This window comes from Palaemon carinicauda, chromosome 39 (genome assembly GCF_036898095.1).
Source record: "Palaemon carinicauda isolate YSFRI2023 chromosome 39, ASM3689809v2, whole genome shotgun sequence".
Lineage (NCBI taxonomy): Eukaryota > Metazoa > Arthropoda > Malacostraca > Decapoda > Palaemonidae > Palaemon > Palaemon carinicauda.
In genome coordinates this window covers 35,081,758-35,101,524 of record NC_090763.1, presented here as the reverse complement: position 1 = coordinate 35,101,524, position 19,767 = coordinate 35,081,758, and the positions used below count along the sequence as shown (strand labels likewise).

The window sequence follows — 19,767 nt, the reverse complement described above, 5'->3', positions numbered from 1 at the left end:
ATAGGCTTACCAGAACACTTATACTCCAATCTCAATCGCTTCTCCTCGCACAAGAATCGAATCTCCTTTGGTCTGTTGTTCTTGTTGTTGAAGATTGCAGGCACGGGCTCTTGCACTCTTGCAGCCCGTAGGGCAATTCCTTTGGTCATCTGTACTGTGCCCCCTAGCGGCATTTTTAGATTTATTTCAAGAGGCAATTGCGACCCGTTTCTTTATAGTTTTAAATTTAATTTCCTCTTAAGCCAGAGGTATTTTTAGATTTATTTCAGAGGAAAGTCTTCGGAAAGCTATATAACTTTAATTGCGACCTGTTTTTTTTATGGTTTTAAATTTAATTTCCTTTTTTGTAAGCTATTTGGCATTTTTAGATTTATTTCAGAGGCAATTCTTTTGAAAGCTGTATAGCTTTAATTGCGACCCGTTTTTTATGGTTTTAAATTTAATTTCCTCTTAAGCCAGAGGTATTTTTAGATTTATTTCAGAGGCAATTGTGACCCGTTTTTTATAGTTTTAAATTTAATTTCCTCTTAAGCCAGAGGTATTTTTTAGATTTATTTCAGAGGCAAGTCTACTGAAAGCTATATAACTTTAATTGCGACCTGTTTTTTTATGGTTTTAAATATAATTTCCTTTTTTGTAAGCTATTTGGCATTTTCAGATTTATTTCAGAGGCAAGTCTTCTGAAAGCTATAAAACTTTAATTGCGACCCGTTTTTTTATGGTTTTAAATTTACTTTCCTCTTAAGCCAGCGGCATTTTTAGATTTATTTCAGTGGCAAGTCTTCTGAAAGTCCTGTTTTTTTGTGGTTTTAAATTGAATATCCTTTTATAATTTATAACAAATGATATCGGCGTCAATGACCTTTGACGTGGTCAGGGTGCCAGAAAACGCAAATTCTATCAATCAATCTTGAAGTGAAGGCATGCATACTTACTTTACTTTGATGGCTGCTTTTCCGGTCCCATACAGCAGGAGAACCCCATTCTCTACAGGACCTCCACTGTCGTTTTACCTTGTTCGTTCAGAGTATTTAACGTTTCATATCGCGTATTGTTCATTTACTGTTAGTCACTATTGTAATATTGTTCAAGAAAGGCCTGTTGAAATTGGTGGAGGTTAAATTGCCCTGTGATACTGTCCCTATTGTACGTGTGGGTATCAACACCAATGCGGGTAGTGGATCAACTTTTTTATCCATTTGAGAGATTCCTGTTTCGTGGTGTGTCAGTCCGTCGCCAATGCCAGCTTTTAAAGGCATAGTGGTTTAGTGGACGAGTGTACGTGCAAGAATGGGGCGGGGGAGCTTACAGTCTTTTCAATTACTGTTACAAGCTGTAAAGTGTGTAAAGCAATATTCTCTCTCTCTCTCTCTCTCTCTCTCTCTCTCTCTCTCTCTCTCTCTCTCTCTCTCTCTCTCTCTCTCTCTCTATATATATATATATATATATATATACATACATATATATATGTATATATATATATATATATATATATATATGTATATATATATACACACATATAAACACACGCACACACACACTATACGTCCTTTCGCCACATAAGATAATTTCGAAACTACAAATTTCTGGTTACCAGCAAGTACCTTGGGATAAGATAGCTAGTCCACGCCTTTCTCCACATACATACCACCAACCACAACTGACTAAGCTACCTTATACGTAAATGATCTGATCGAGAAAGACGACAGACATGATAAATTATCGTTTTCCCCCCCATCTGCTTTCTAAACATCATTGACCTTTGACGCTATATTAATGTCTTCGTACACCGAATAGTCTGGCTTATTCTTTACAGATTCTCCTCTGTCCTCATACACTTGACAACACCGAGATTACCAAACAATTCTTCTTTACCCAAGGGGTTAACTACTGCAATATAATCATTCAGTGGCTACTTTCCTCTTGGTAAGGGTAGAAGAGACTCTTTAGCTATGGTAAGCAGCTCTTCTGGGAAAAGGACACTCCAAAATCAAACCATTGTTCTCTAGTCTTGGGTAGAGCTATAGCCTCTGTACCATGGTTTCCACTGTCTTGGTTAGAGTTCTCTTGCTCGAGGGTACACTCAGGCACACTGTTCTATCTAGTTTCTCTTCCCCTTGTTTTGTTGAAGTTTTTATTGTTTATATAGGAAATATTTATTTTAATGTTGCTATTCTTAAAATATTTTATTTTTCCTTGTTTCCTTTCCTCATTGGACTATTTTTCCTGTTTGGGCCCCTGGGCTTATTGCATCCTGCTTTTCCAACTGGTGTTGTAGCTTAGCATTTAATAATAATAATAATAATAATAATAATAATAATAATACGTTTTTAAAGCTTGGAAAATGATCTGATCAAACCAGTGTCGTAAATTGCAGTAACAGCTTCTTCAAGGCGTGTCGATTTCTTTCGTCATTAGCACTTAATTAACCTACGCTTGAGTGTCATAACCCCCCCCCCCCCCAAATCATGGCCCCATGACCTCCCCCCCCACACACACACCTTGCAACTTCCCCAGCCCAGTCTGATTTTTGCTAATGATACGTCATTTTAGGCTTCATTAAAGCGCTGCTTTTAATTGGATGATGTCACTCAATGAAATTTTAGTTTTGTTTATTTTACATTGGTCGACTTTGATTGATCCGATGTGCTAGTGTATGCAACCCGTCAGATATGAGGGCTAAATATTTAGATAGATAAGCACGCGCGCGTACAGTTCAACCCTTCCCACTCCATCTCACCAGGTTATGACTATTCCGTCTCCCCCTACCCGAGGGTTTGGGAGAGACCAAGTAGTAATACATATGGCAATGCTGTTGAGCGTGACCGGATATATTGGGAGTTAAATGGCAGGACAGGATTAGAAATGAAACTATGAGTGAGATTACTCGAGTACCATATGTGGATGAGATTATGATGAGGGGTAGATGGAGGTGGTTTGGGTATGCTCTTCGCACTCCCCAAGAGAGATTAGTTCACTAAACATTCAGTTTGGCTCCACAAGGTACTAGAAGAGTTGGAAGACCCAGGCCAATATGGCTGAGGACTATGAAGCGGGAAGTAGATGATGATGCTTGGAGAAGTATTAATTTAAAGACTCAAGATAGAGACGACTGGCGAAATCTAATCAAGGCCTTTTGCGTCAATAGGCGTAGGAAGAGATAATGATATAAATATATATATATATATATATATATATATATATATATATATTATATAATATATATATATATATAATATATATATATATATATAATATATATATATATATATATATATATATATATATATATATATAATGTAGCCTGACAATGTGTATAATACGGGGGAGATGAATATGGGGCTGGGACCTGGAAGGCCAGTCAGCGTACCATCTTGATACAAATGGGGAGGGATTTTAAAAGCGATTATTTCCCGAGGATTTTATAGCACTTTTTTTTTATTCATTCGGACGAAAAAATAAGTATGAAAGAAATCGATGAAGACAAGAAAATTGTTCACCAATGAAAGCAGTCATATAGGGATGGGGAACCTGCGGCCTTAAGGCCGCATATGCCCTTCTGGACCATCAAGTGCGGCCTTTTACGGCCTTTGATATATGTACAGAATGTGTAGTATATTTCTGCTTTGACACTGAATATTGTGTTTGAAATAATTTTACTGCATGTACACACATACAAATATATACACACAGACAATAGGAAAGTTGTATTCAGTGATGTACCTCCCTTAGAATGGAAGCAATTTTCCTTGAATTCAATGAATCTTAACTTATTACAACTAGCAGTTTTTCCATGTCAGCTGCAACAGCTGTTGTAGCTGACAAGTTTCTAAACCTTTTCCAGGTCAATTTCTGAGCCTTTTTCAAGTTAATTTTTAAGCCTTTTTCAAGTCAATTTCTAAATCTTTTCCAAGTCCATTTCTAGACATTTTCCAAGTCCATTTTCAAACCTTTTCCAAGTCGATCTTAAGCATTTTCCAAGTCACGTTTTAAACCTTTTCCAAGTCCATTTCTTGATCTTTTCCAAGCCCTCTCTACGCTCTATCTAAGTCGCTTTCAGGAATCTCTTAAAAGACCCTCCTAAGGCATTTCCCACGATAAAGGAAGAATATCGCGAACGATAATAAACGGGATGACTGAACATTTTGGAATCGGTTCAACACCGCAGTCATTCAAGCTACTCTCTCTCTCTCTCTCTCTCTCTCTCTCTCTCTCTCTCTCTCTCTCTCTCTCTCTCTCTCTCTCGCGTTGGTTTCGCAAGTGTTTGAGTAAAACAGGATGGTTTGTATCCGAGGTTCGAGATAAAACACGGTTTACAGGACACGTGTGTTTTGACAGCTTTTCCATTTTCTGTGCGGCTCATTAAGTGTGATGGTATCTGCGCGCGCAGTTTTATTGCTAGCAATGTATAGTAAAGTTCTATCGACAAGCGGCGTTTGTATACTTGTGGATTACATTGCTAGGCGAGTGATTATTTCGAGTTACCTTATGTGGAAGATTTGAAGTTACATTTTCTAGTGGAAGATTTGGAGTTACATTTTCTAGTGGAAGATTTGGAGTTACATTATCTAGTGGAAGATTTGGAGTTACATTATCTAGTGGAAGATTTGGAGTTACATTATCTAGTGAAAAATCTGGAGTTACATTTTCTGGTGAAAGATTTTGGAGTAACATTTTCTATTGGAAGATTTGGAGTTACATTTTCTGGTGAAAGATTTGGAGTTTTTGGAGTTACATTTTCTAGTGAAAAATGAGTTACATTTTCTAGTGGAAGATTTGGAGTTACATTTTTTTAGTGAAATATTTTTTACTTTTCGAGTTGACATTGTTTGGAATTACAATTCCAAATGATTCATTTGTTTGGAATTATATTTCAAAATGACTTGCTTTTGAGTGATGCTTTTAAACTATGGATTGTTTTGAGCTTCTTTTAATTTAGTGAGGATTTTTTTAGTTATAAAAAATAAGAAAAATACAAATAAACAAATGTGGATTTCAACTGAACGCAGGGTTGCCGGGTTGTCCTTTTTCAGGCAAAAAACTTGAATTTGGCCTTTTTAAAAAATTGGTTGGCCTTTAGCAATATCACGAAAAAAGGCCGACCCTTAATACAGTACAATATATTTGGCCTTTTAAAGCTGTGGTTAATTAGAAGTTGGCCTTTTCTCATTTACAAATCCTGGCAACCCTGAGAACGTGCAAGTTATATGCTGGCAGGGTTGCCAGGTTGGCCTTTTTCAGGCCAAAAACTTCAAATGTGGCTTTTTTTAATTGGTTGGCCGTTAGCAATATCATACAAAGAAAGTTTGGCCTTAAATTTTATATTTTTGGCTATGTTTTACTAATGGGTTGGCCTTTTAAAGCTTCTGTTGATTAGAAGTTGGCCTTTTCTCACTTGGAAAACCTGGAAAACCCTGTATGCTGGAGAAACGGGAATAGATTTTGGAATCAGATTTAGGGAACAGATTTAGAGGTGTCAATCGGAATGAGCAGAGGGATATGACTCTTAACTTGTGGTTGAATGAGTAAAATTATATCTCTTAAGGGAATATAGCATTCATAATTTCTTTCATCTTATTTTCAACTAAGTTATCCCAATGTTAGTAAAAAAAAAAATAATAATGATAATAATAATATGCTGGAAACTTTTAACATTTAAAGAAAGTATACAGATGTTGGAACATACAATTAAGATTAATGGAGATTATGTTATTAGATTATTTACTTTTGAATTTGAATGGTCATAGAAAATGAATCGCCAAGGAAGTGAGAAAAAACTGAATTTTCCATGGGATTGTTAATAGCAAATCTTTTATTACTTACTTTTAGGGGTTTATTTCTCGTTCTCCATCAGACACTAATAGTCTGTTCAGGCTTGCCTTGATGTGTGAAAATAATTTCTTTTCAGTTTATATTTTGCTCTATCTTTTTAGTATTCGTTAGCATTTGTATTCAGGCTTAATAGTTTTCTGATCACTATTATAACACTTTCCAAAGAGATAAGTCTTCAGGTTTTTCTTGAAAGCTGCCACATTTTTGCTATTCTTGACATCAAGTTGAAGGTCTTTGAAGAGTCTCGGTGCAGCATAACAAAAAGTTCTTCCTCCTATTGCATAATTCACACTAATTTCGAATAGTCTATATGGGTCATCAGCATGTCTAACTCGTACAGCAGCGCTAGTAGCTTGAGGGTAGGGGACCAAGCAATCACGAAGATATTTAGGCTTAACGTGATGAAAGGTTTGCTCATTGCTATGATCAGCATAGCTTTACAAGTCATGGTCACCTATACTAGATTAGTTAGTTGTGAACGATCGTACGAAAATCTCCAACCATTACCAATCCGCAGTAGCCAACGTGGTGATGAAAAAGACCATACCTTAGACATGTCTGAGGCCTTTGTCCTGCAGTGGACTAGAAATGGCAGCATTTGTTGTTGTTTGGTACCTTTGTAGCAATTCATTTTAATAATTAGTAGACTTCTCAAACTTGCACACATCATATCCCAAATGCATCGGATATTTTATCTGTTCTGTACCTATTGTTCATATACCAGATTGATCTAGAATCTCTAGAAGACCACTTGCAGACCGTCAAGAAAATAGCCAAGGTTTGAAGGCTGCTTATGAATGGCAAAGGCGAGGGACAGTGACATTGCCTTATTAAGAAGGACAATGCCCTAGAGACTGACCATATACATATGATCAGTACCCAAGCCTCCTCTCCACCCAAGCTAGGACCAAGGAGGGCCAGGCAATGGCTATTGATGACTCAGCAGATAGACTTACAGGCTCCCCCAAATGCCCAATCCTTTGTTCACAAGGATGGTGAGGTTGCAACGACCAAAGACACTAACAAGTTTGAGCGGGACCTGAATCCCAGTCTGGCGTTCACCAGTCAGGGACGTTACCACATCGGCCACCATTGGACTTTTCTAATTTCATGTTTTTACTCAATGTTATTGAGTGTCTAACCAAGAATTCCTTCCCCTTAGAGGATTAGGGGGTTGCAGATATCTATGGTTATCTTAGGATACTTCCCTGATTATACACGATATCTACGGATAGTCGTTCCAGGGGTTAGAACCCCGTGATACCCGACGGTAATTCTCTTGTAATATCACTCGCAGAAATATTATACAGTAGGAATCAGCAGAATGGAACTTCCATCAGGACGACATGGCTAGAGCCCAAAAATAGATTTTTCCTACGTCAAAATCCCTTTGTTTTTTATTGTGATGGTTTTGTCAGACAATTTAATCATCCGCATTTATATTTAGTTAGGTTTGTTTATAATTCAGCAAGATATACAGTACATACGCATGTGCTGTTATATGCAAAACCTTTTTGACTGAAGAACTGTACCATATTGCAGTAGTGGTTTTCCTACCACTTAGGAAACTAACCTAAAACATTTGGGTTTTCCCACGACTTAAAACTAACCTAAAACATTTAGGTGTTATAATTAAGAAAAATCATCAATCCATTTCCAGTTCGAATACAGTAATAAAATGAAGTAAAGGATAGAAAATGGGTTTGTAATGAAATACATATGGCCTTTTTCAAGCACTAACATGGTAACAGAAGTGTTAATATGTGGTTAATTATTCCTTAGATACAGCCTGAAAGGCTGAAGAAAATAACTCCTTAGATACAGCCTGAATGGACAAAGAAAATGAAAAATAGTTTACTTTTTTATTTTCTGTAAGCAATTTGGATTGAGGACCAATCAGATTGGTTGACTCTCATGCTGCCATTATTATTATTATTATTATTATTATTATTATTATTATTATTATTATTATTATTACTTGCTAAGCTACAACCCTAATTAGAAAAGCAGTATTCTATAAGCCCAGGGGCTCCAACAGGGAAAATAGCTCAGTGAGGAAAGGAAACAAAGAAAAATTAAATATTTTAAGAAGAGCAACGAGATTAAAATAAATGTCTCCTATATAAACTATGTAAACTTTAACAAAACAAAAGGAAGAGAAACGAGATAGAATATTGTGCCTGCGTGTACCCTCTAGCAAGAGAATTCTAACCAAAGACAATGGAACACCATGGTACAGAGGCTATGGCACTACCCAAGACTAGAGAACAAAGGTTTGATTTTGGAGTGTCCTTCTCCTAGAAGAGCTGCTTACCATAGCTAAAGAGTCTCTTCTACCCTTACCAAGAGGATAGTAGCCACTGGATAATTACTGTATTTCAGTCGGAGTCTGTGGTTGTAAGGGCTGTCTGGTCCTGGAGTCAGCTTATAATGATGATATACCTTTAATTAAATCAGAGACCTTCTTCATTTATATATCTTTATATATCTAAAGATCTATGTGAATATGTAAAGTAGATTTTAAGTGCATTTAAAAAACTAATTTTTAAATTATTTATTTTTAGGTTTTGAAGAAAATAATTTTTAAAGAATTAAATTTGTAGAGTATCATAATTTTTAAAGAATTTGATTTATGAAGTGTCATGAATTTGAAAGAATTTAATTTATAAAGATTATCATAATTTTTTAAGAATGTAATAATTTACAGTGTATTCCATTAAATGTAAAAAGATGTAAATTTCAATATTTGAAAAAAGTAATTCCTGAAAGAAACCAGTATATTTGTTAAGATTTTTAAATCTTTGAAAAATAAATTTTTTTTTTCCACAGATGTCAGAATTCCCAGCATCCCACACGACGACTACAGCAGCCCCATCTCCAGATGCTCAGAATGAGAGAAAAATCTACGTCAACACCGGCTATGTAAAATCAGATGATGGGAAACTAAAATGTGCTCATTTGGTGCGTTCCTTATTTCATTTCTAAAATATCTACTTTAGTTCATTTCTGAAATATCTATTTAATTTCATATCTAAAATATCTTTGTTTCATTTCTAAAATATCTATAAAATTATACTATTGAACGCTCAAAGACTAACGTACCCGAGCCGTCAAAAAGGATAGATATGCACACACACAACTATTCAACCCTTCCCACCCCCTCCCCCTTTCCTGACCACAATCTGGCATTTTATGCAATTTGTGGGAGATTGTGTTTTCTGAGTACATGTCTGGATATCCCCTCTCCCTAGGGTATGGCTATTCCTTCTACCCTACCCAAGGGACAAGGAGAGGCTAAGTAGTCAGTCGTCTGGCAATGCTGTTGAGCGTGACATATATCTATCTATCTTTATATTTTTTTCGTGTCACGCTCAATGGCATTGCCATAAAGACATGCAGCTCTTTTATTATGTAGGGTAGATTATGAGGTAGTACTGGAATGTGGTTTAGAATATCAAAAGAAATTTTTACAGTTCAATTGTACAGGTTATTTTGACTGAATTGATATAGAACAGACACACGTGTTAAGTTTAGGAATTTGAGCCATAAGTCCCGACACATTGACCTAGGAGACCATTCAATGCCTATGTGCTATTGGTTTGAAATCCCTTTACTAAAAGTTCGAAGGTTAAACAGCAAGATGAAAAAAAGAAAGTGGGCCTGGAAATGTAGTAGAAGGCCAAAAAGTGAGTGCAATCAGCCTGTGGCCTGCACCTTCACTGCAGGTCGTTATAATACCTACCTACCTAAAGGGCTGAAGGAATGTTGCAGACTTTCAAGTAATGCCTATGGGAGTTTGCATTGTACTTGTCAAGGCCTTTCATGGATTTAATTAGCATTTAACATGTAGCGTCCCATCCTTTTCACGACATTTCTAAAACCATCTCTGCACAGGATGCCAGCCGTCATCTGTTTCTCTTGAGGATTTATTAACATATCGTCTTCCTCCTGCCTTGACTGTGATTACTCCCTTGGGTTTTTAGTAGAGGGACGAGGAATCAGTAAAGAATATGAAAAACCCCAGGCTGCCCCACTCTTGTTTTTATTCTGTCCTAGGGGCTTTGTTACCTTCAAAGGATCCAAGGTTATTGTGGAAGTTCCAGCTCTGGACTCCTGGAATTGCTGGAAAAGCATACCTCATAGATGTCTCAAACTTTGGTTACTTTAGCAGCAGTATTTAAGATGTAAGTTGGATGGTAGTCTTATTTAAAGTATTTATAATGATTTAATGGATGGAAAGGCAGAATAGGTAAGTGTGAGCCTACGAAGTCTGAGTACACACTGCTTTTGGTTGCTTTTTAATATAATCAATAACTGAACTGTATTATGTATAAGTACGGTATATAGTACTGTAATGTCAGAGAGTCCTGTAGACAGTGGGGTTCTCCTGCTGTATGGGACCGGAAAAACAGTCATCAGAGTAAAAGTAAGTAGCTTTATTCCTTTGTGAGAGAGATGCTGTTGAACTTGTAAATATTATGACCGGTAGTCATGGATGGCAGTGTTTAGTATGTGGAGAAAGAAACTAGGGAACACTCCTCTATTTCATTTTGATTTATGTTTTCTTTCATAGCATTATCACAAGTGTGGACTTCTGGGGTTATTAGCTACTGTTATTGTGTAAATAGTGTGTACATCCCTTTCCCTCTTAAAAGACATTTCTGTACCATTACACAAGCTGCTTGCATTACACATGAGTTTTGTTCCATACCAGAAACTTGTACCGTTTTCCATCTCAGTGCATTGCCTAGGTACTCGTCTAACTCTAAACACACACACAATGACTCGATATTTGTTTTTGGTAACGATAAAGATTTTTTCCAATAAACCCATTGAGCATAAACTAACATCTTTCTACCAGCCCTCGATTTATAAAGTATGGGGTACAGTAATTTTTTTATTATGTTTCAGTTAGGCTAAGATATACAGTATAGTGTGCAGTGTTATTTGATAAGGATTTTTTCATTAATGAACATGTGATTTTGTGGTCTTTCAGGCAATATGTATCCTAGTCTTTATTGTGATCATGGCATCTCAACATCCACGAAGCAACCAGGCAAATTGGATCAGTTTTGTATCCATGGGCGGATTTTGGACCTCGGCTTTTTTGCTCTTCTTGTACGTCATAAATGTTGTTGGGTGCCTGTCTGTTATTCCGTGGCTCTTCTTGGTGAGTGATATCAGTTTTTCATTCATTTGTTTGTGGAAAATAAACACAAGTGACATTTTATTGCTTTAATTTTCAGTAACTTATATTGTCTCCGGAAAAGAAATTAGATCGGTGCCAAGTGAGGACAAATTGACATAATTTTGGAGACCAGTTTGGAGAGTAACATTAAAGAAGCAAAGGCGATGATGTTAAAAAGATGATGAAGCGAGTACAGTATGTACAATGTATGCTAGTAGATATGATCATCCATCATTTTTGTCTGGTGATTGATAATTCACAAGAAGGTCGAGATGTACCTAAGGACAAAAACACACATTGCCATATTTCTGGCTTCTCACGTCACTAAATTCTTATGATCTCCTTTTGGAATCAACCACTTATAAAAAGATTATCTCCTCTGAAGGCCCCACCCAAAATGTTTCTTTGCTTTTTGTGAAATTGTTCTTTTACAATGGTCATTTTATTATTATTTTGGCAGATCTACATGTTCTCTATTGTTTAATGTTATTAGTTTGTTTTTAACATTTCTTTGATGATACAATAACTATTTGCATTCTTGTTACTTTTATATTTAATCCTAGTATCCCTTTTATTTCTTTTTCCTTATTTGTTTCCCTTCCCAGTAGAGTTGCATCTAGGCTAATAATGATAATACAGGAGAATGCAAAAAGTTTCATGCATCTAACTTTTATTTTGAGATAAGTCTTTCGATATACAGTACACAAGAAACTTCTTTATTAATATAGATAACAATGTAACAGTTTTTAAAAAGATTCCTCATCGGAGAACTCAAGACTTATTACTAACAAATAAATTTGTTCATCCAAGTGTCTTCCAGATTTATAATAGAATGTCTATCATCTCTGGCTTTAATAATTTTTCCAAAAAACTTGATCTTAAGCACTGCACATCGAATCTTTCCATTAAAAGCTGTCGCCCATTAATTTTTGCATACCTAAATCCTATCTCTCATAATTTTCCTTAAAGATTCTTGACTAACTGTGAAGTCAATATTTTCTTTAATTTCAAGCAACACTTTATCAATAGTTGGTACTTCTTCAAGTTCGTAGAATTTAAGTACTATTTAATCGTCGTAGCACACCTTTATTGAAGTTGTCTAAATCTGTTACAGTATTGGTCCTTTGCCTTTTCTTTATAGTAAAATTTGGCTTCCCTACAACTTTTCTGTGCATCTTGATTCTCTACAGACCCTCTCAACTATAGTTTTGCATGAATTGGTTGCTTCTGCTGTGCATAAAATTGCTTTAGAAACATCAGTAACAGGACCTCCTTGCTATTGTTCTAATACAAAATATTTCAAAACATTACCGGCAACCTCTCATGTTTGACCAGCAAATACTGTTGTTATGGATGGGGATAGATGACCTTCCATTCAGGTTGACAAAAAGTTTATGATTCTTTTGTGTCTTCTTTGATTGACTCTAATCTTATAAGCATCTCTGTTATAGCATTTGTAATTCCCTCTCTCTCTCCTACATCTGGGTTGGAGCTCGAGCTGCTTATCGTCACGGGTGGTTCTTATCAATACCTGCCTGCAGGGAATACTTCCCGACGAAAGCCAATTAATGAATGTCTATCACTGACCTAAAAAAACGGTATCAGAAAAGTGGCAATGTTTGTGCCATGTTTCTTTATAGTACGACTGAATAATGTTACAAAACTATAAGTTAAATGTTGAGTTTTAAATATTTAACTTAGCCGGTGAATATATAATAGCTGCAACTCTGTTGCTCGACAGACAAAAAACAGTAAAAACTCGCCAGCGATCGCTATACAGGTTGCGGGTGTGCCCACCAGCGCCAACTGTCGGCCAGATACTACTCTCTCGATGTAAACAAAGACTCAATTTCTTCTCTGTCGACGTGTCGACAAGACTTACTTTTACTCGCTGTAGAACCTGGAGTTTTCTCAACATATTTGGTGAAGTACTTCATTTTGGTTTGAGCTTTCGCAGTGCAGGTGTTTTATCTTCATCTTAAATCTTGAACTCGTTTTGGATAGATTTAATTTTTGGTGACAAAGAGAGTATGGACTTTCTTTGACTTTTAAATGGCCGACCCTTCCCTTAGACGGAAGTGTGTTTAGGCTTTTAGTAATTATCTTATCACGTTATAAATTAATTATAGATTTTCCTCTATATATTTTATATCTCACCGCCTTTATTAGGCCTCTTCGATTAACTTTCCATTTATAATAAACATAAAAAATAAATTTTAATGTTTTGTTTATATGCGACCTTTCCTGAGAGTAGGCGGTCCTAACTTGGAAACCGAAGTTAAACAACGTTGAGCCCTTTCAATCGTAAATAGCTTTTAAAGAGCTAATGATTTAAAACTTTTTAAATGAATATTTTTAATAAATATTTTATGAAAGATTTTCTTTGAATAGTCTTCGTACTGTTTTCAAAGATGAACTAACGTTTAGTTTATTTATGCTACGCAGTTTGCACTCTATCGTTACGATAGAGAGAGAGAGTATCACGGTTTCACTTTGCAGAAAGAGTAAATCGATTCTGACGTTTTGTTCATTCTTCTTTCAAAGCTTAAAGGTTTTAAATTCTATTGTAAAGGAACTTTTTAATTGAAAAACCTTTCAGTTTTTTCCTTTGGTCAAATAACATGTTTTTTTGACGAAACGTAATTGGGCTCTTCTCTTAGGTGCGAAATCAAGAGAGAGAGAGAGAGAGAGATAGAGACGGAGGGAGAGAGAGGAGAGAAAACGTTCCGTTCAAGCGGGTAACGTTGTTCTCGAGTTACTCTCGTCCCTAGTCTCTGTACGGGGAGAAAGGATAAAACGTTTTTAGTTTTATTCTCGTCCCCAGGCAATGTACGGTGAGAGATTGAAAACGTAGTTTTGAATGAACTAGTGTTTATTCTCTTCCCCAACCACTGAATTTTTTATCTTAAAAGATGTTTACTGTTTTTTTGCTGGTATTAATGTGCTTGCATTATACGACTGATTTCGCATTTACTACCTTTTGATTAGGGTAGAATTGTGTGCTTCAGGTAGAAATCAGTAAAAGTTTCGATTTCAGTGAAATAAGTGCAAAACAGAAAATCGTAGTGATAAAGTGATATTGCGCAAAGTGTTACAGTGTTGCGTCCGAGGGTTCGTCTGTTCGTGCCTGTCGTTCACCTAGTCCGGGACCTCTTGCAAGCTCCCAAGCCCAGGGGAGAAGTAATGTCGTACGACTTATGGGTTCGAGAGGCCTTGATCAGCGAACAGACGTTTCCCTCTATGGTATCGGGTGTATCTTACCAAGATCTCCCCTACCATAAGGCGAGAGAGACAATTTTCTCCTCGTCATCCGAAGGCTTTTCGCATAAGAAACCTGAAACAAGGTTTCGAGGCCCTTAAGCGAAAGTCAGTCCTTTCAGGACAGGTCCAGCGTCCTGGTTGCAGCCATTAGGACAGCTCTGACCCTATGCAGTCATCGGATAACTGCTCGCCGCCTAACAAAAGCGTAACACAGACGCCGAGAGTCTTTTTGTTGGCAAAGTGTTGCGGTCACAGACGTTACCCTCGTCTCTTACCGCAACCATTTCCGTTGATCCTAAATGGGTTGTACGGCAAGACATGCAGAATAAGCTTGCCTCCCTTATGGAAGACTATTCTGCCGATTAGTCCGTTGAGCCTAGCCGTTTATCTCATCGAGATCTCGGCTTTCAGCCAACCTAACGTTCCTTTGTGCGTCCTGTTGACGTTGGTGTAGCTAAGTCACGTCAGTCAGGTTGTTTAGAACCACACTCGATGCGGTCTCGTGTGGATTTTCAGCCACATTTGGACGTTAGGCCACTTGCTGATGCTCCTGTTGACGTTCATGACGTTCGCTAACAATCGGAGTTGACTTGTTTTGACGCTGTGCGTCAACCTCCGCATTCTAGAGTTGTTTTGACTGCTCAGTCTAGGCGGTCAAAGCAGTCACGAGTGGACGCTGTGCGTCCTCACGCACCTGTTGTTGTTGACAGTTCACAGACTGTCAAGCAGTTACATGACGTTGCGTCCTGGTCTCTCGCACCTGTTGTTGTTGACAGTTCACAGACTGTCAAGCAGTTACATGACGTTGCGTCCTGGTCCGCTACTAATGCACCAGTGCGTGTAGACTCTGCATGTAAAGCATTGCCACCACGGTAGGTCTCTCCCTTGCTTGAGACTCAGCTATTATCGGACAAGGTTCCTTTAGATGAGGAAGTTGCAGTTCCCCCTCCTACTGATATTCCCTTGAGGACTCTGTCAGACGGAGAGGAGCCTAAAGCTGCTTAGCCCTTTATGGACTTTAAATAAATCATGCTGATTTTTAAGGATCTTTGTCCGGATCTTTTTGTAACTGCTGCTCCTCGTTCGCCTAAACATCAGAGCTTACACTAGGCCTAGCTACTTCGAAGCCATTGTTTTATAAGCTAGTGCTCTCTCGCTCTCCTAGAGAGCTTTACGTTTGCTAGGCGACTGGTTTATCACCAGGAGGAGTTTGGGGGTTACAGCCTTTGCTTTCCCTTCTTTTAAACTGGCTTATAGAGCGAGAGTCTGATATGACACGAGAGAAGTTCTTGGCTTGGGAGTTCCTGCCTCTGCCCAGATAGACTTCTCAAATCTCGTAGACTCTCCCTGGCGCCTGGCCAGGAGACGCTCCAAGATTTTACAGGTCAACTTCACAGCTGTTTTCGAGCCTTTGAAGTTTTGCTGTACAATTATGTCATGCATAAACAAGGCTTTCAGGGATGGCTCCAATGATCTGACAGCCACGTTCTCTGCAGGGACAAGTCCCTCAGGGATGACTCCATGATTTGGCAGCCATGTTCACTGCAGGAGTACGTAAGAGGCAAGTGCGCTCAATGTGTTCATTGTCAAGACAAACTTCACGATGAAGTCTACCAGGCTGTCTTGACAGCATTTATGGAAGGCGACTGGATGGTCTCTCTCGACCTTCAGGAGGCATACTTCCACATTCCTATACACCCGGATTCCCAACCGTTTCTGAGGTTTGTTTACAGGAATGTGGGGTACCAGTTTCGAGCTATCGGAGATCAGAGCCTCCCTGTACTTGGACGACTGGCTTCTCAGAGCCTCTTCCAGTCATCGCTGTCTGAAGGATCTCAATTGGACTCTAGATCTGGCCAAGGAATTGGGACTCCTAGTCAATTTGGAAAAGTCACAGCTGGTCCCATCCCAAACTATTCTGTATTTAGGGATGGAGATTCACAGTCAAGTTTTTCGGGCTTTTCCGTCGGCCCCCAGAATAGATCAAGCCCTGCTCTCCATCCAGAAGATGCTGAAGAAAGAACGCTGCTCAGTCAGGCTGTGGATGAGTCTGGTAGGGACGCTGTCATCCCTGGAGCAATTTGTCTCGCTAGGAAGGCTACACCTCCGTCCTCTTCAATTCCATCTGACTTTTCACTGGAAAAAGGACAAGACGCTAGAGGCGGTCTCGATCCCGATTTCCGAAAAGATAAAGTCTTGTCTGACTGGGTGGAAGGACAATATCAGCCTACGAGAGGGTCTTCCCCTGGCAGTTCAGATACCCAACCACGTTCTCTTCTCGGACGCATCGGACTTGGGCTGTGGCGCGACGCTGGACGGTCGGGAATGCTCAGGTCTGTGGAACTCGAGTCAGAGGAGCATGCATATCAACAGCAAGGAGCTTTTGGCGGTTCTTCTGGCCTTGATAAGCTTCGAGAATCTCCTTCGAGGCAAGGTGGTGGAGGTAAACTCGGACAACACCACGGCCTTGGCGTACATTTACAAACAGGGAGGTACCCACTCACTGACTTTGTACGAGGTCGCAAGGGACCTGCTCATCTGGTCAAAAGATCGAGGCATCTCCCTAGTAACGAGGTTCATCCAGGGCGACTTGAACGTCCTAGCAGATTGTCTCAGTCGGAAAGGTCAAGTAATTCCAATCGAATGGACCCTCCACAAGGATGTGTGCAAGAGACTTTGGGCGACTTGGGGTCAACCCACCATAGATCTCTTTGCAACCTCGCTGACCAAGAGGCTTCCAATCTATTGCTCTCCAGTCCCGGACCCAGCAGCAATACATATAGATGCCTTCCTCCTAGATTGGTCACATCTGGATCTTTACGCATTCCCACCATTCAAGATTGTCAACAAGGTACTGCAGAAGTTCGCCTCTCACGAAGGGACAAGGTTGACGTTAGTTGCTCCCCTCTGGCCCGTGAGAGAATGGTTCACCGAGGTACTTCGATGGTTAGTAGACGTTCCCAGAAGTCTTCCTCTAAGAGTAGACCTTCTACGTCAGCCACACGTAAAGAAGGTACACCAAAGCCTCCACGCTCTTCGTCTGACTGCCTTCAGACTATCGAAAGACTCTCGAGAGCTAGAGGCTTTTCGAAGGAGGCAGCCAGTGCGATTGCTAGAGCAAGGAGAGCTTCTACCATTAGAGTCTACCAATCGAAGTGGGAAGTCTTCCGAGGCTGGTGCAAGTCAGTTTCTGTATCCTCGACCAGTACCTCTGTAGCCCAAATAGCTGATTTTCTCTTATACCTGAGAAAAGGACCATCCCTTTCAGCTCCCACTTTCAAGGGCTACAGAAGCATGTTGGCATCGGTCTTCCGGCATAGAGGCTTAGATCTTTCCAACAATAAAGATCTGCAAGACCTCCTTAAGTCTTTCGAGACCACTAAGGAGCGTCGTTTGGCTACTCCTGGGTGGAATTTAGACGTGGTCCTAAGATTCCTCATGTCAGACAGGTTTGAGCCTTTACAGTCAGCCTCCCTGAAAGATCTCACTCTTAAGACTCTTTTCCTGGTATGCTTAGCCTCGGCTAAAAGAGTCAGTGAGATTCATGCCTTCAGCAAGAACATCGGATTTTCGTCAGAAAAAGCCACTTGTTCTCTGCAACTTGGTTTTCTAGCCAAAAATTAGCTACCTTCTCGTCCTTGGCCTAAATCTTTCGATATTCCCAGCTTATCGGAGATCGTAGGCAATGAACTAGAAAGAGTCTTATGCCCTGTTAGAGCTCTTAAGTTCTACTTAGCTCGTACTAAACCTTTACGAGGCCAATCTGAAGCGTTATGGTGTTCGGTTAAGAAACCATCCTTGCCTATGTCAAAGAATGCTTTGTCATGTTTTATCAGATTAATACGAGAAGCTCATTCACACTTGAGTGAGGAAGACCGATCTTTGCTTAAGGTTAAGACGCACGAGGTTAGAGCTGTAGCAACTTCCGTGGCCTTTAAGCAAAATAGATCTCTGCAAAGTATCATGGACGCAACCTATTGGAGAAGCAAGTCAGTGTTCGCGTCATGTTACTTAAAAGATGTCCAGTCTCTTTACGAGAACTGCTACACACTGGGACCATTCGTAGCAGCGAGTGCAGTAGTGGGTGAGGGCTCAACCACTACAATTCCCTAATTCCATATCCTTTTAATGTCTCTTGAAATGTTTTAATGTTTTTATGGGTTGTCCGGAAGGCTAAGAAGCCTTTCGCATCCTGGTTGATTTGGCGGGTGGTCAAAGTCATTTCTTGAGAGCGCCCAGATTAGGGGTTTGATGAGGTCTTGTTGTATGGGTTGCAGCCCTTGATACTTCAGCTCTTGGGGGTCTGTCAGCATCCTAAGAGGATCGCGGGGCTCCGTAAGGAAGACGTACTTACAAGGCAGAGTAATCGTCTAAGTCGACTTCCTTACCAGGTACCTATTTATTTTGGTTTTGTTATATTGATAACTGTCAAAATGAAATAAAAAACTCTTAGCTTATACGATGTAAACATATTTAACTGGTCTCTACCCACCACCCTGGGTGTGAATCAGCTATTATATATTCACCGGCTAAGTTAAATATTTAAAAATGATATTTTAATTATAAAATAAATTTTTGAATATACTTACCCGGTGAATATATAAATTAAACGACCCTCCCTTCCTCCCCAATAGAGACGCAGTGGGATGAGAAGAAATTGAGTCTTTGTTTACATTGAGAGAGTGGTATCTGGCCGACAGTTGGCGCTGGTGGGCACACCCGCAACCTGTATAGCGATCGCTGGCGAGTTTTTACTGTTTTTTGTCTGTCGAGCAACAGAGTTGCAGCTATTATATATTCACCGGGTAAGTATATTCAAAAATTTATTTTATAATTAAAATATCATTTTTTATATAATTGAAGTTTAACGTTTAAAGTAATTGTATTCCTTATACCCATCAAATGGCATCCATTTCTTTTGATTTTCGAAACACAAAGTCAGAAAAATGACAACGTATGTTTTTGTCTTTAGGTACTCGACCTTTGTAAATTTGACAGAGTATAATTTTTGTGTAGATATTTTAATATGGTCTTTGCGTCTCAAAGTGTTATGAATAAAAATAAGTATCGAGTTGAAAACTATGGATTTTTAACAAGTTTTATATTCAGCTTGGCTACTGAAAAAAAAAAAAAAAAACAGGTTATTCATTACAAGCCGTTTAGAAAGCATTGTTTTGCTATTTGTCATTTTTATAGGATATTTCAATTTTAACATCTGGCTTGGACTCTAATGAAAACATCCTGAATAAAGTTCAGTATAGTGATGCAATGTATTCTCAAATAACGCTTTAATTCTAATATTAATTTCAATGATTTTATAGCTGTGGTTTTTAATAGGATATAATTACTGTACTCTTGATTACAGGAACTTTGCTACACCGTAATATGGACCTTCTTTTGGTTTGTTGCGGGATGCGTTGGAGGTGACTTTGCTGGAACATATATGTAAGTATTTGCTTTTTCTCAAAGATATGTGGTCCATGTAT

General features: G+C 38.7%; 1 protein-coding gene across 4 annotated transcripts in view; it reads left to right on the top strand.

Annotated features, from left to right (window-relative positions):
- Positions 1 to 19,767, top strand: part of LOC137631117 (plasmolipin-like) — a 232,385-nt gene that overhangs the window by 206,795 nt on the left and 5,823 nt on the right. For 3 of the 4 annotated variants that reach the window (XM_068362768.1, XM_068362769.1, XM_068362770.1), the window contains exons 2-4: positions 8,662 to 8,793; positions 10,829 to 11,002; positions 19,647 to 19,726. In XM_068362768.1, the coding sequence (XP_068218869.1) occupies positions 8,662 to 8,793; positions 10,829 to 11,002; positions 19,647 to 19,726 (386 nt within the window). Of the gene's footprint in view, positions 1 to 4,344; positions 4,464 to 8,661; positions 8,794 to 10,828; positions 11,003 to 19,646; positions 19,727 to 19,767 lie in introns of those variants that run through there. The other variant, XM_068362771.1, reaches the window with a different exon arrangement.